Source organism: Schistosoma haematobium, chromosome ZW (genome assembly GCF_000699445.3).
Source record: "Schistosoma haematobium chromosome ZW, whole genome shotgun sequence".
NCBI classification, from domain to species: Eukaryota; Metazoa; Platyhelminthes; class Trematoda; order Strigeidida; family Schistosomatidae; genus Schistosoma; species Schistosoma haematobium.
The window spans coordinates 56255595-56270141 of NC_067195.1; the positions used below are offsets into that span (position 1 = coordinate 56255595).

The 14547-nt window shown below is 31.9% G+C and overlaps 1 protein-coding gene across 1 annotated transcript in view; it reads right to left on the reverse strand.

The window, feature by feature from the left end:
- MS3_00010431 (uncharacterized protein) overlaps positions 1–14547 on the reverse strand; it is a gene marked incomplete at both ends in the record, with an annotated part of 84184 nt that overhangs the window by 23108 nt on the left and 46529 nt on the right. The window contains 7 exons of the mRNA XM_051218796.1: positions 1172–1345; positions 4603–4955; positions 7119–7474; positions 10326–10439; positions 10994–11300; positions 12494–12576; positions 14106–14270. Of these exons, the coding sequence (XP_051071933.1) occupies positions 1172–1345; positions 4603–4955; positions 7119–7474; positions 10326–10439; positions 10994–11300; positions 12494–12576; positions 14106–14270 (1552 nt within the window). The remainder of the gene's footprint in view (positions 1–1171; positions 1346–4602; positions 4956–7118; positions 7475–10325; positions 10440–10993; positions 11301–12493; positions 12577–14105; positions 14271–14547) is intronic.

Here is a 14547-nt window from a genome sequence, read left to right on the forward strand (position 1 = left end):
GTAAGTAACTAACGTGAAGTGGATAAGGTTTATATATTCTATAGTTGTTTGCGAATCGCGTTATATATATATATATATATATATATATATATATATATATATATAATATTATTACTACTATACCCTTGGATTCTCGATACAACACAACATCCATCACCGATTCAGTGGTAAAAATTTATCATGTGTGATTAAAGTAACTAATTGTGTCATTGAATAAAAAATAAAAAAGCTTCAGCAAAGAAAATTTTCTTCTCGATGAAATCCTTTACTTATGCTGTACATTCGTATTTATAGTTGTTTTATAAATATATGTCTTTAGATAGCAAAAATTATGATTCGAGATTTCACATATCAATTGAGGTTACGTAATAATCAAGGGGTTAGAGAAGAATAGGAAAACGAAAATAATTTACAGGTCAGAATTATGAGGGATAATTTTCCACTTGACACATATGAAGAAAAATGAAAAACATGAAGGTCATAACAACAATTAAATCATAATTATAGCAAACTATAAAAACATTGATTATACTTTAAAATGATCAACTAATAATAAAAACGAAACAAGACTGAAACATATTGCAGAATGGAATTAAGGTCAATAAAGGATATATGGTTTTTCCATGCAGGCTTGAGTTGCTGAATCACTAACGCCTCAGTAGTGCATAAGTTTTTGATTCGGCCTCCTTTTGATCCAGTTTCTTTCACTGAGTAGATTATTTTGAAGAAAGATTCCTTTGGAGCAATGTGTCCAAAGTTGAACAATTGCTTCTATATTAAGCTGGTTATAGTTTTGCATTCTTCTTATAAAAACCAAACTGAGGCGTTGGTCATCCACCAATTCAAGCTTGAAATCTGCGTACGAAAACGATACATTCAACTTCTCATTCATCATTTGCGCTAATTCCATTTTGCAGTATGTTTCAGTTTTGTTTTGAATTTGTATATATGATTTAGATCATTTATTGGTCACTATCACTATCTAAAAGCCAAAGCGTTCCATAAGAGTAAGAATGATCTCATAGAAATACAAATGCAACAGAGATACGCTATGAAAAGAACATTTAATCAGCGTATATCACTCAATGAGTTATGAAATGTTAATACTTTCTGGTGTTTCGTCATTCAACGACAAAAAAAATCCTTCTTAAAAAAAGAAATAGCAACTTGCCTTCTTTACCACATTCAACAATCAATTGAAAATCAGGTTGATCTTTACTGGTTGTTATCTTTTCCGTTTCTAGCGGTTTACTCACTGTAGAAGAAGACGAAGAATTCATATTGACTCGTTCATAAAACAAAAGATATGCACTCCAGTATCTGGTACGAGTTTCAACAGTTCGTCCTGAATTTTTAACAACCAGAATTCAATTTATGTAAAAAAAAAACCATAATAATAAGTATATATCGTCCATAAAGTGATATATATATATATATATATATATATATATATATATATATATATATATATATATAGTAATTAACATTATTATTATGTCTTCCATTATTATCTTGTGGGAACTTAGACTAGCTAAATTCTATTTCATCCGCTTTAAAAGCATCTTTCCATGCATCAATGATCTCCACTAACTCAAGTCTTTAACTTGCTTAAACTTTTCAAATCTTGATCAGTTATCACGTAGTCTATCTAACCGATTTATTGCCTCATCCGAAATGATGTCAAAATCATAATGAAGGTGAGTGAGCTTTTATCCAGAATTCGGAAATTGATAGGATATATGCTACTGATAATCTTTTCATTTCACTTTTTCAAACACCACTGTCTGTTATTTTATATTACGTCATACAAATAAAGTTGTAGGCAAATGAATAGAAACCAAGAAGCAAAATCAAAATTGTTCGAATTGTTGTTCTGGCTTTATTCAGATTCATAAACAGAATTATATGAAATTATTTGTCATATTCGACAGGTTTTACAATAATAATGGTCTTGAGAGATTTCATCTTTAGTATTATTATTTCTATGTCTAGCTATGTTCATTTAGATGTTTTGTGACAATATTATGTTAGTTGGATGCGTTTGGTTAGTTAGTTAGCCAGTTATCAAGTTTGATTTACATTTATACATTTAGCTGTAAACATACTTAGAAATAAATAAAAAAATGTCTGAATTGTTAAGCTTTCATGATCATGTGGTTTTGCCTAGGACAGTTAAGATACCACAAGGGTGTTTTCCAAAATTTCATCTGTAAATTCGGTTAAGCAATAGTGTGAAAAGAATTTTTATTTTATAAGCAGAGAGAGATGGTGGCTAGCGATGGAATACAGAGTACATTTCGTCCTATCTGGGATTCCTCAGCCGAATGTACATGCATCCCAGAGTTGGTGTTCACTCTGGAACTCCAACCTAATACCATTCGTTTCAAACGCCATCGCGTTATCCATTTAGCTACCAAGTCCAGATAACCTCTGGCTTGTGCAATGGGGTAAAGTTTATTTCATTTATATGGTTTGTTTGAATCTTCCCATTGATATTTAGGACTGCAATTGATCAGTCTCTCATTGACATATGTACATACTGTGAGAAATGCGAGTCCCGAATTCCACAGATAGTTACCATCCATGAAATGCTTGTGAATCTAAGCAATATCAGGGTAATCCGCACTGGATGCACATAGACTGATAATATACTTACGAATTGCAGTCCTAAACATCAATAAGATCCAAACTACCAATACAAATAAATTCTTTAGAAAAATTATGATTGATATGATTCATTAGGCTGGATTTAATTTTAAACCCACTGAAGCCCAAAACAAGAATGTCCGAAAATATATGCAAATGATTGTGGCAGACAGCAGTAACTGGGAGATGATAGGTTGCTTAGATATTGAGACGGATAGGAATTTTCATGTACTTTGTGGAAAAACTGCTTGATTATTAAATCACATTATTTTCAACCATCACTTTGTAAATTTGGACTCTGGTTCATCTACATTTTAACTTTAAACAACTGATACTAATTATTAGCTCTGATCCAAATAGTACAATTTAAATTCGAGTAGAAGAATCAGAATTTCGTTACTGAATGTTATTAATTTTTTGTGTAAACATTGATCAACATATCTTGATTGTAAATTCATTCTATTATCTCTACCGAAGCCATGGTGTCGGACACTGCTGAATGATTAAAAATAAGTATCCTTTAACTATATTTAAAAACCATATTTTCGGTATATATATGTATATACGTCCAAAAGACTATCCCAAAAATTTTATTATTTATTGAAGCACATAAATATTGGCACAAGGAGGCACCAAACAGATATGTCCCACATAAATCATTTGATTTGTGTGAGGGCTGGAATACTGCCCGGATGCCAAAACGGAAGCAGGTGGTTTCCTTAGGGAGTCACATCCCGAGGTCTAATCCACAAGGCAATGGAGCAACGTAAGGAGATGCAGCCCCGTGGACTCTACTTTCGGTTTTCTCGTCGCTCAATTCAATTCTAATGGGTCTCCTTAGTATGACTTTTCTGCGTCCAGTGAGGCGCAAGCAGATGCGTGCCCGTATCAGAGCATGGTCGGAGTTCAAGCAGGTATTCCAGAACGAGCGACAATCTTCTATTGACCCTCTCCAACGATGACTGATGGCAATATGGTCTATTAGAGTCCATTGTTGGTTTGGTGCAGCGGGTCGCCATGTTTGACGATGTCTCTCCTGATGCTTAAAATTAGTGTTTGCCAAAAATAAACGATTGTCTGAGCACAGTTACAGCAGACGATCACTATTATCTGTTCGCTGAACCGGAATACTAAAATACTCACCTAAATGTCTTTCTGAGTGGTTTAGAAAGTTCGGACAGCTTTCTGTAAAATTCATCGTAACCAATAACTGGAAACTCTGGGTGACATAATTCAGAATCGATCACAATGGCGTTTGGTGTATACACTATTTGTCCTCCCCTAAAATATGAGATTAAAATTACTTCATATCTTTCTTTCTTCTTGTACTATATCCTTATAAGCAATTTTTCTTTTATACATTACCACCATTGAATTAACTACTTCTATGAATCCGATGTTCGTCTTACTGTGCTAATAAGGAATGGCAACTTGGACCGATGCATATATGTGCCTGGTCCTACGTTGTAGCTGATTGACTGAGACGGTGAGCAACAACAGGTTCATACATTATTATTTCCTTTAGGACCCTGGAGCCTATGTGCACCATTGGTTTGAAATTAGGGTTTTCCAACTCCCATAAAAGGATCCTCCATATTCACCAATTCGTTTAAAGCGCCGGATATTCACTTTTCATCCACTCAATTTCGTAAGCAACATCCATGCTGCGAAAATGCAGTGAGTAGGATTTCCTTGAAAGTGGTTGTATGCACGTGGTCTTGTGAGAGAATCTCGAGATGGAGAGCTGACTCTCCCCCACTTTCGAGCGTACCAGGGCAATAAAAGTAAAAATGTATGACTTCGTTAACCGGATAAAGTGTTCTCATGTTACTATTCTTCTTTCCATTAACCGAATAATAATAATAATAATAATAATAATAATAATAATAATAATAATAATAATAGTAAAATTTCAAAAACACTAAACAATAAAAAGTTAAATTTTACAAAACAAACCGTCATTTCCAGTAACTTTATAGGTTCCACCAAAACATTCATGTTCAAGTAAATCATCCGTTAATTCAATAGGTTCAACATATGTATCATTAAATCGATACCAATGTTCTGTATCTTGTATTTCATGATCAGTAATAAGAAGTTTATTTTTATTGTTATTAATATCACTACTATTAGTTGTAGTATTATTTGTATTTATTTGCCCGTTATCTACTTCATTTTTGATTTCAGATATAGTTTCTAAGTTAGATTTTGTAACATTTTGTGCAAATTCATCAGAATGTTGATCTATCACTGATGAACTGAATAATTGTTCAGTGTTTTGATAAGCGTTCATTGAGTTGAATTGATGACTTAATTATGGAAGAAAAACAATTAGCGACAATTAAAACTGTTGACTATTAATCAAGTATCATTAAGACAAAAATGCTGGTAGGCAGCCTGTGCTCCACCACGAGGATAAATAGGCTCAATTAAGTAAGCAATTCATTGTGGACTGATAATGCGAATAATTAATTACTCGAGACCATAACACTAGGAGTAACGAGACAACATTGAAAGCATCGATGTCCTTATAAATGTAAACATTTGCCTTGTTGATAAAGATTAGGAAGCATAAAATATTAATATCAGATGGGTTTTTGTGGAGATTGTAATAATTTCAATGGGTAAGATTATGAGTCAGTGGAGTTCAACCAGGTCTGTTGTGAGATAGGAACTCACTGAAGACAATGGTGAATGTGTCGCTCAATTTCGTGGATTAGTTGAAGTTAGACATTAACACCGTTGGATGCCGGCTCAGTGGTCTAGTGGTTAAGTGCTCGGGCGCGAAGCCAGTAGGTCCGGGGTCCGAGTCTCGCAGGGGGCGAGGTCGTGGATGCGCAGTGCTGAGGAGTCCCACAATAGGACGAAACGGCCATCCAGTGCTTCCAGGTTTTCCATAGTGGTCTAGCTTCAACTGACTCATGATCTTACCCATTGAAATAAAATATTAAGTCAAAATCTATCGTCTAATGATAGTCTACAACCACTTTACATCAAATAAAGTGAACCATAATGTCAGTTCACTTAAACTGGTAGATATTGTGCAAAATGAATGATAGAATCTGATTAGCATCAAACAGAATAAATAACAAGGAATTAATTACTCTTCGATGAATAAACAGTGTGTGCAAATCAAAGTATGTTCACTGCAATGTTTACACGTTCTTTTCGCTTTAATGACTGGTTATAGGCGTGTATATTTATTAATGTTCCTAAACAGCATTTATTACACTTCCAGATAAACAATAACTACTCAGTTTAGCTGAAAACCACTTTAAAATTGCATTTAAAAAAAGAATTGTTAACCTAATAATTTCTCGGAAAGAAATTCAAATTTCAGCTTAGTAGGTCAATTATATCACTGTTGTCATGACATATGAATTCAGTGAGCGACTCGCAATCTGACCTGGCCAGTGTCGACTAACTTTTGACGGTTTTCCTAACTAGATATGTTTGTGTGGATAATTACACGAGACAAATTTCTGAAGATTATTGTCAATTATCTTTACAACTCATTAGAATAGGGAGTGATTCAATCAACAGACGTGGAATTAGCAGTAAACCAAAAAAGTCCGTTTGCAACTATTAAATGAAATGTTTATATGTTTAGTTGAATCGCTAATGAAAATTTAAATATTCAGATATACTTTTTAATTAGGATCTATAAGTTAGTGGTGTCGCAAAGACCTAATGATTGAAGCGTTACACTAAGCATGGTGCATTAATAAATCCTCATACGCAAATTCTGCCACAACTTTAGGTAATTCAGCTTGTAACTTGTTCACTTAGTTTGTATGCAGAATAAAATTTGAGCTGAAATTGCAGGATGTAAAAAAATTGAATTTCTACGACCTTGAACTGCCATTTTATTGAAGTTAAATTTTGGCTAAGAGTGGAATCTAATACATATGTTTCGTTGCATTTGGAACTCGTCAGCTGAATGTACTCAGGTGTCGATGTTCACACTGAGACATTAACCTAATACGTTTTGTTTCAAACGTCAACGGGCTGTCTTCTAACCTACTATATACAAAAAATTTCAAAACGTGAGTTGCGGATTCCACTGCAAGCCAAAATAGAACTTCTATAAAAATTTGTGGGTGAATGGCGATACCAAGGTAACCCAAGCATAAGCTAATACAGAATTATCAATTGTAGTCATTAAGACAAAAACGGAGAAATAAAAACCCTCATGTGTTAAATTGGTGTAGTTTTATGCTAATTGATAATCTCATGTTTGAATTCATAGTCTAGATGTTAAAATTAAATTTATTATACTTTTAAACGAACATATTTACAATATTCTACACAAATAAATTGAATGCTTCAGAAAAATATTTAGTTCTACAGTTATACATTGAAAATGTTAATATTTGAATTCCAGGGAATATATTTGTAATAAATTTCTCATTTTCTCACAGACATAAATAAATACATATCTACATGCAATCAAAAAGAACACACAAACTAACCCTTTGCAATGACGACGATCCTTAATAAATGAATAATAATGACCAGAGTTAGCCTGTCCAGAATGAACAACAATACCGATAAGTTTGTATAAATTCTCATGCTTTTTTTGATTATCCAATGTTGACGATAAAGATATATTTAAAGTTGATGTATTAGTTAATGTATTACTTGAGTTCATATTCGTCAATTCATCAGTTGTCATATTAGTTGTATTGATTATTTTATCAGAGTCATCATATAATTGATCGGTTGAATATGTTGGTGATGATAGTGGAGAATTGGAAAATGTTACAGGATTCTCTACATTGACAATTTCATCAGTTGTGTTTAATTCAGTGAAATCAGTTATATCGTTCTAAAATCAAGTAAAAATTAAATCAATAATATTGTATTATAACATAAATAACATATACAGCATATTATACAATTTGTATAGACAGATATAAAAGTACAGACAAATATCACACTGTAATTTCTGTTTTCATTTAGACATTAGGATCGGATGTAAAACATTGATGAAGTACTAAACTAATTTATAGGAAATCTCATTCCTATTACAAATCAACAGGTGATAAGTAGATTAGAGACAAATTCATTAGATAACGCAAAACATTCCTAGATTTAAAGGTTTACAACACTCACAATGTAAATTGCTTAATCAATCGAATTGATTTTCAAACACTAAACAAATTAGAACAACACATAGAAGCGAACAAAGGTGTTTTCAGTTAGATCATCATCAGGTTTCATTTTAATATACATAGATATTTATATGAAAATTTTTTAAGCTAGTCAAGGCAATGATCACAATGAAATAGATCGAATAACTACATATAACAGGTAAAGAGTACTAATTGAAATTATGAAGATAGGTGTGATAGTGTGGTGCATGCTGCTCGTGCAGATGGATATAAGTAGAAAGTCTGTCAGAAAAAGACTGAATTGAAGAGAATAGAAAGGGAAACACAAAGCAATTGTAATAACAACAGAATTGGAAGGATCGTGGAGCATGTGGAAGACAACTGATGGAAGACATGAAAATAATGTATTTATTGTATGATTCTCATATATTACAAGGGTACTCTGTAATTAGGCATTAAATAATGAAATTAGTTTACCTACACCTGATTTTTTTCACTACAGTATTACTGGCAGTAGTGATAAGATTTCTAATTAATAGACTTGAGATGAATATTCATAATACATAAACGCAATTTACAACATCGTAATTTTTTTTTAATGTTACCCCATCTTAAAACTTTGTCCATCCCGTTTAGTCCGATAAAATGAATAGTTTTTAGGTATGTTATTGGTTACTATCTTTTGAAAAGTAATATGAAAAGTAATGATCTCTTCGATAATCACCTCTTCTCTAAACTCTGAACATTAAAAAATTACCTTCCACTAGCTACATGGTCTCACAGTCTTAAGTGATGAATGTAAGTTTATCAATTTCATAAAAGGTGTTCCCACGGTCCGATTTTCCAGGAAAACAATGCATATCGATGTTAATGAAATGTAAATGGTAAGCTGCTACGTCACATACATCCCTTGTTGGACTTAGAGAATCAAATGGATGAAGATAATGAACTGCAGTAATTTTTCTGGGCTAATACAAATCAATTCATTTTGACTATTGTTCTCTTAGACAAAATTGGTTTTCATGGAACATTATCCGTTGAATTGCCAACTGTAGCGAGAAGTAAAGAGGTCGCAATCTGATAAACTATTAATTCGCTCTTCCGTCAGATGACAAATAAAAACATGGACAGATGAATTTTTGTACTTAAATGCAATTTTTAGTTTACAAAACTATCCGTCTATTATCAGTGTCAGATGCCACGTTTCATCGATACACACAAGATCAGTTATTACTGTAGAGGCGAAAATGCTCAAGTGTGTTACAACCATATACTCACATTTCATGAACTAAACAATGCCAATTTCGTGGAGGCGAAACGCACAATTATGAAACTCTACCGATTGACGAGAAACACTGTGTACTCAGATTCGTTATGAGGAATGATTCGTCACGAAGCATATGGTCATCGGTAAACGTAAATTCGTAGTCAAAGATTATATACTGAGTGAGAACTAATCGCCAGATAAAGGCTCTTTTTAGAGCAACCCTTGAATAGACTTGAATGCATTCCTTTTATTGTATTCAGTATTGTTATATTTATGTATTAATGCATATAAATAAATAACAGTAATTTTACTATATGTATCACTTATGCATTTTCAAAGAGAATGTGGTTGGTGTATAATTGGTATTGCAGCCATCCTAGAGTACACTGTATGTAATCACGTTAACTAGTTCCATACTATTCTATAATTTTTCTTTCATACTTATTATTATAAATTTATAATGACTGGAAGTGTGATGTCGGTCTTGATAATCGACCATGATTTGTGAGTAGTCTATCTAGATCAGACAATACTTTGATCAACAAAATTCTTGTGTACGATGGCAAATAGTAGTGCTAAATGTGCAGGAACTGATTGACACAAATAGATGTTAAAATAAAATAAGTTTTTCAGTACTGCAGCATTATTACGATTATTCATACTGATCGGAAGTCATTGGCATTTACACTTCTCAAAGTTGGCATGCATGGTAAATTACTATTCGATAAATACTTTGTTATCAAACGAATTATATATGGATAAGGGCAGTTCGAGAGATCATAATGTAATTTTGATTGCGCGTGGCGAAACAGGAAAAACTAATACGTACATGTCAGTTGTTTTAGCAGGTAAAAAAAAACTATGGATTGTTATTCAATGAACACGTGGTAAAAGTATATGACTGTCTGAACAAAGTATTTATACAGAATATATATTTTATACAAATATCAAAACATTTTTGGGAAGGTTTGTGAAATGAACATTAACTTTTCTGACCGGGAAAGTTTAACTGTTTCCCAAGTAGTTAAATATAAAGTTTAAGATTATTTCCCGTGAGCTCCAATGAAACTACTAAATATATCACAACAGGAAAGATTATTTGATTACTGTAATCAATGCAATACACAACAGGGTTACAAATTATCACATAAAGGCCGTAGAAACATGTAAATGGGCAAGACCTGAGCTTAAGCCATCTACTAACAAACCCAAACATCTTGAATATTTAAGTAATAAATGACCATTTTATTGTGCAACATATATATTTCCGAATAAATGTGTTTTGATAAATTACTTACATCGTTAGGTCGTTTATTTGCTGCGCTAGGTGCAAATGTGGCTTCTTTGGCTTCACGTTGTAATAAAGCCGAGGTTGATGAATGTGAGGAAAAAAATGCAGAAGACCGAAATTTCTGTCAAAATGGAAATAATAATAATAAAACAATCAATCAAATATATTAATGTACTGCTATATTATTATTGTAATAACTACTACCACTATTACACAGTGATGCCAGTAATCAAATAAGTATATGAGTAAAAAAAGAAAATTGTAGGTAACAGTTACTGATCAACAGATAGAGTAAAATCCACCGTCTAAACATTTTGTTCACATACTCAAAAACTGATCAAACGGGAAAATAACAAAAATAAGAAGTTAATAATCTGGTAAACATTTGAAGTAGAAATATTTTCCATTCGTTATATTACGAAATTGTATATAATTAGTGTCCGTATTCGACTTTCAAATAACGGGAGACCGATTAAACCCCAGCTTTATCTGTCAAGGTACTGAGTATTAAATAACATCGTTAGCCATTAGATTACAGATTTCAGTTGTAGGCTTATGAATAAAGTAATTAGTAACTGGTTATTAACTTGTGTAATAATAGTATGACAATATTGTACAGAAGACATCACACTATATCTATAAGAATTAATTAAAAAAGCTCCTCATACAACTTACCAGTGTAGAACCAGTTAAATATGGACTCATATCCAACTGTCTTGGGAATTTGAAATAATGCGAAAATTTAATAGGTATTTGTCGATCCCAATCAAAATCAAAACGCTTCAGATGTAAACACAGTACTGGAGGTAGTGAGTGAATAGATAAACGTTTTACTGCACGGCGTTTAACACAACAACGTTCACAATAATAAGCATTATCACCTTCAAGTACTTCACCTCGAACGAACTGATTTAAAGCTTCATGTAAATCGTTAGCTTTAACTGCTAAATTAATTGCACTGAATACTTCTTCACGATCGTAACTGAATTAGAAAATAGGTTATGGATAAGGAATATACATTATTTACAGATTAAAGTATAGTAAGAACATTGTAAGTACTAACTAATGTATTCACTATACAAGGTTGATTTTGAAATGACGATTCCAGTCAATTTTATTTTAGTGTTGACACTATGACAACCCCCAAAAACAATATGACATCTGGATTTGAATAGGACTTCGATTATGTATGTGTGCGGCGAACAGCAAATTTACAGTAATAAAAAACAAAAATATCAAGAAACAAGGTCTACTAATTTTTTTCATTTGTCTAGAAATCTCTCTTTGTAAGCAGAATCACAGCTGTAACGGTTTTAAGAGTCTCAAGAAGCCCAAATTATCATTACCTATTTCAGAAAACCTCAGAAAAACATGAAGGACAATCCATTTATGTTCGTTCATAACTTTAGTAGTTTAAAATACAGACAAAGAAAGTTATTGTCCCATCCCACAGTATTGAATCGTTTTATGTTATTGTTTCAGTGAACAATTTAAAAATTCTCAGTAAGGTAGTTAAGCAAAATTGTTATACTTTGTTTATTTTTAACATTACGAAATTTCAACCGATTTTGACAATCTTATATAGAGTGAGGTAAATAATTGTAAGTGAATCTACAGAATGTTTATATAGACTTTATTTATTTTTTCAATATCATGAAATATTTTCTCAAAATTAAGTTATTTTTTTTCTCTCACAGAAACTAAATGTCAAGCCATGAAACGTGAATTCATTAAGAATGAATACAAAGTAGTATATCGCATTTCATCTAAATATATAAGTTAGGTGTGTTTTCAAAAACTAACAACTGAAAAACAATTTGACGTATAGCCACTGAAAGTAAGATGTAATTAGACACTGAGTGTGGACAAATAGACACCCAGATTACTTACTATTAAATATGTGATTCTCTTCCTTACTAAGTGTAAAATGTTCATAATTGTATTAAATGAATTATGGTCTAGTCAATGCTCAGGTTCTTAATTTTTAATCCTGAATTTTGTATCTAGAATAGCATGATCCAGTTTGTGTGTACCATAACCATCGAGTAGCTAATGGCATTCAAAAATCTCCGGTCACTGGTATATTGTAGCAAACAAAGAATATTTTTATTCTCCAGTTATATCGCAATTATAAATGATAAATTTAAGACACAATTGTTAGAGTCATTCACTTACCGATGATCGCATTCATCACAAAATTTAGAGTCAAGAAATATACCTTGGTATAAAGTTTGGAAAAATGGTTCCTTTCTCATTTTCTACAGAAAATAAAAAAATACTGCTAGTGCTTATTTTGATAAAATATGAATAAAATCAAGTAATTGTACATAGTGGACAAAAATCATTTTCATTTGGATATCAAGCAGGTTTTATTATCAGTTATAATTTCAATTAAATCTTAGTAGGAAAGGTTGGTAGAGCTAAAATTGAGAACTCATGCTATATATAAAAAGTGTACGGAATTTCCAGGATTTCAATCAAATGACAACAAATTGTTTGGTGAGTTTATAAGGGATGTGTAAGATTAGATTGTAATACAGAAATTGGATCAAGCATGAGTACTTGAGTTATATTCTTATTATATTGTCCGATGAAATGATACATGTCATATTAAAAAAAACATACAGACTAGATCCAAGTGAGATTTATCAAAAGTAAACAAACTCTGTTTAAATAGATACGACCTTTAATCATCATAGAAATGAACAAAATATTTTAAGCTGTGATTGTTTAAAGTCCAACGAGAGTCCTAGATAGATATCGCCACTTCTATTGAATGAACACTACAAATTAGGTGAATGGTCAGATATCATGTGGAGCCATGAACGTAAATTGTCGAAGGTTTCCGAACTAACAAACAGTACGGACTTCATTTCACGATGTAAACTTTCTTTAAACTGAATCATCTTTATAAATTTCTAATTTAGTAGGAATAATAATTAGTATCAGAAATACTAACAGTTGAGCTATTATTCATTTATTACGTCACATGTCCAATGTGAAGTAAAGCATGGAGAATATACTGTCAGATATAACTATTGTCGTGTTCTTTTATAAACGAAGTTCGCATACGTTTTACAATAGTTTTTTTGTTATAATTGTCTATTGTCTATGACATTCTATTTAGCGAACAGGCTTATATTTAATTAATCTTACTAAACAAAGATTTGTTGTGTATGTGTAAAATTTTTGTTAGTTGAACTTACAAACGTGTATTGAATATTTTGTTTGAACTTGAATTCATATCATTTATTATTTATTATAAAATGATATTTATTCTTATACTATAACTGACTAGTTGACCTTTATTAAGTTCACAAAATTAGAAAGTAATTGTAACAGTGATTTCATGTACTGAATGACATTTGGGTTTGAAACTCAGTAATGGTCAGTCTCATATCTAGTGTGTTAAAGTGTCTACAAAAAACATTAGAAACCAAGAAAATGGTAGAAACCCTAAATAATTCGAAAACTCAATCTAAAACGTACGAGTCAATCAGTGTGTGAAGATTTGGAACTACTGTGAACACATATGAGTTAACCATAGTGAAGACATTAATAGTAGAGAAAAGGATATTAAGGTTTTGTTGATTTACACACACATGTACTAAGAGCGAGGAATGGATAAATTAAATAACTCATCACTAAACAGAATTAGTTCGACTGTCTGACGAAAGTTAACAAAACTCGTTTTATGTAAACTAACAGAGCGAAATTTAAAACATTTTGAACAAGATAAATAAAACCAATTATAATAGTAATAAGGAAATATTTAAAAGATAGTTACTTTTAATTCATCATCTAATTGGTCAATTAAAGCTTGAAAGAAGTCAAACGCATCTTGTTGTTCATATGGATTCACTTCAACGTCGGTTGACCATGGTCGAAAACTTTTCCAAAACCCAACTGGGTCATAATATTGTATTTGAGATTCAAGTAAGTGACCAAATAACTAGAAGTTGAGAAACGAAAGAACAATAAACTCACAACAAACCAATTGATATTTGTAGTGAAGCTGAACACAAGTGGGACAACCAAGTGCATTACAAAACATTACAGAATATAATGGTAAAATTTAAGAACCATATAGTAAATAATTCATTTCCGAAATATCCATTAATTGTCTCAGACTTTGTCGTTCCTTCGTTTCCATACCGACACCTCTCTGTTCTCATTCTCTTCGCTTCGATTTTCTCAAGCTTCTGCCCCCAGGCGTTCGACTTTCAACT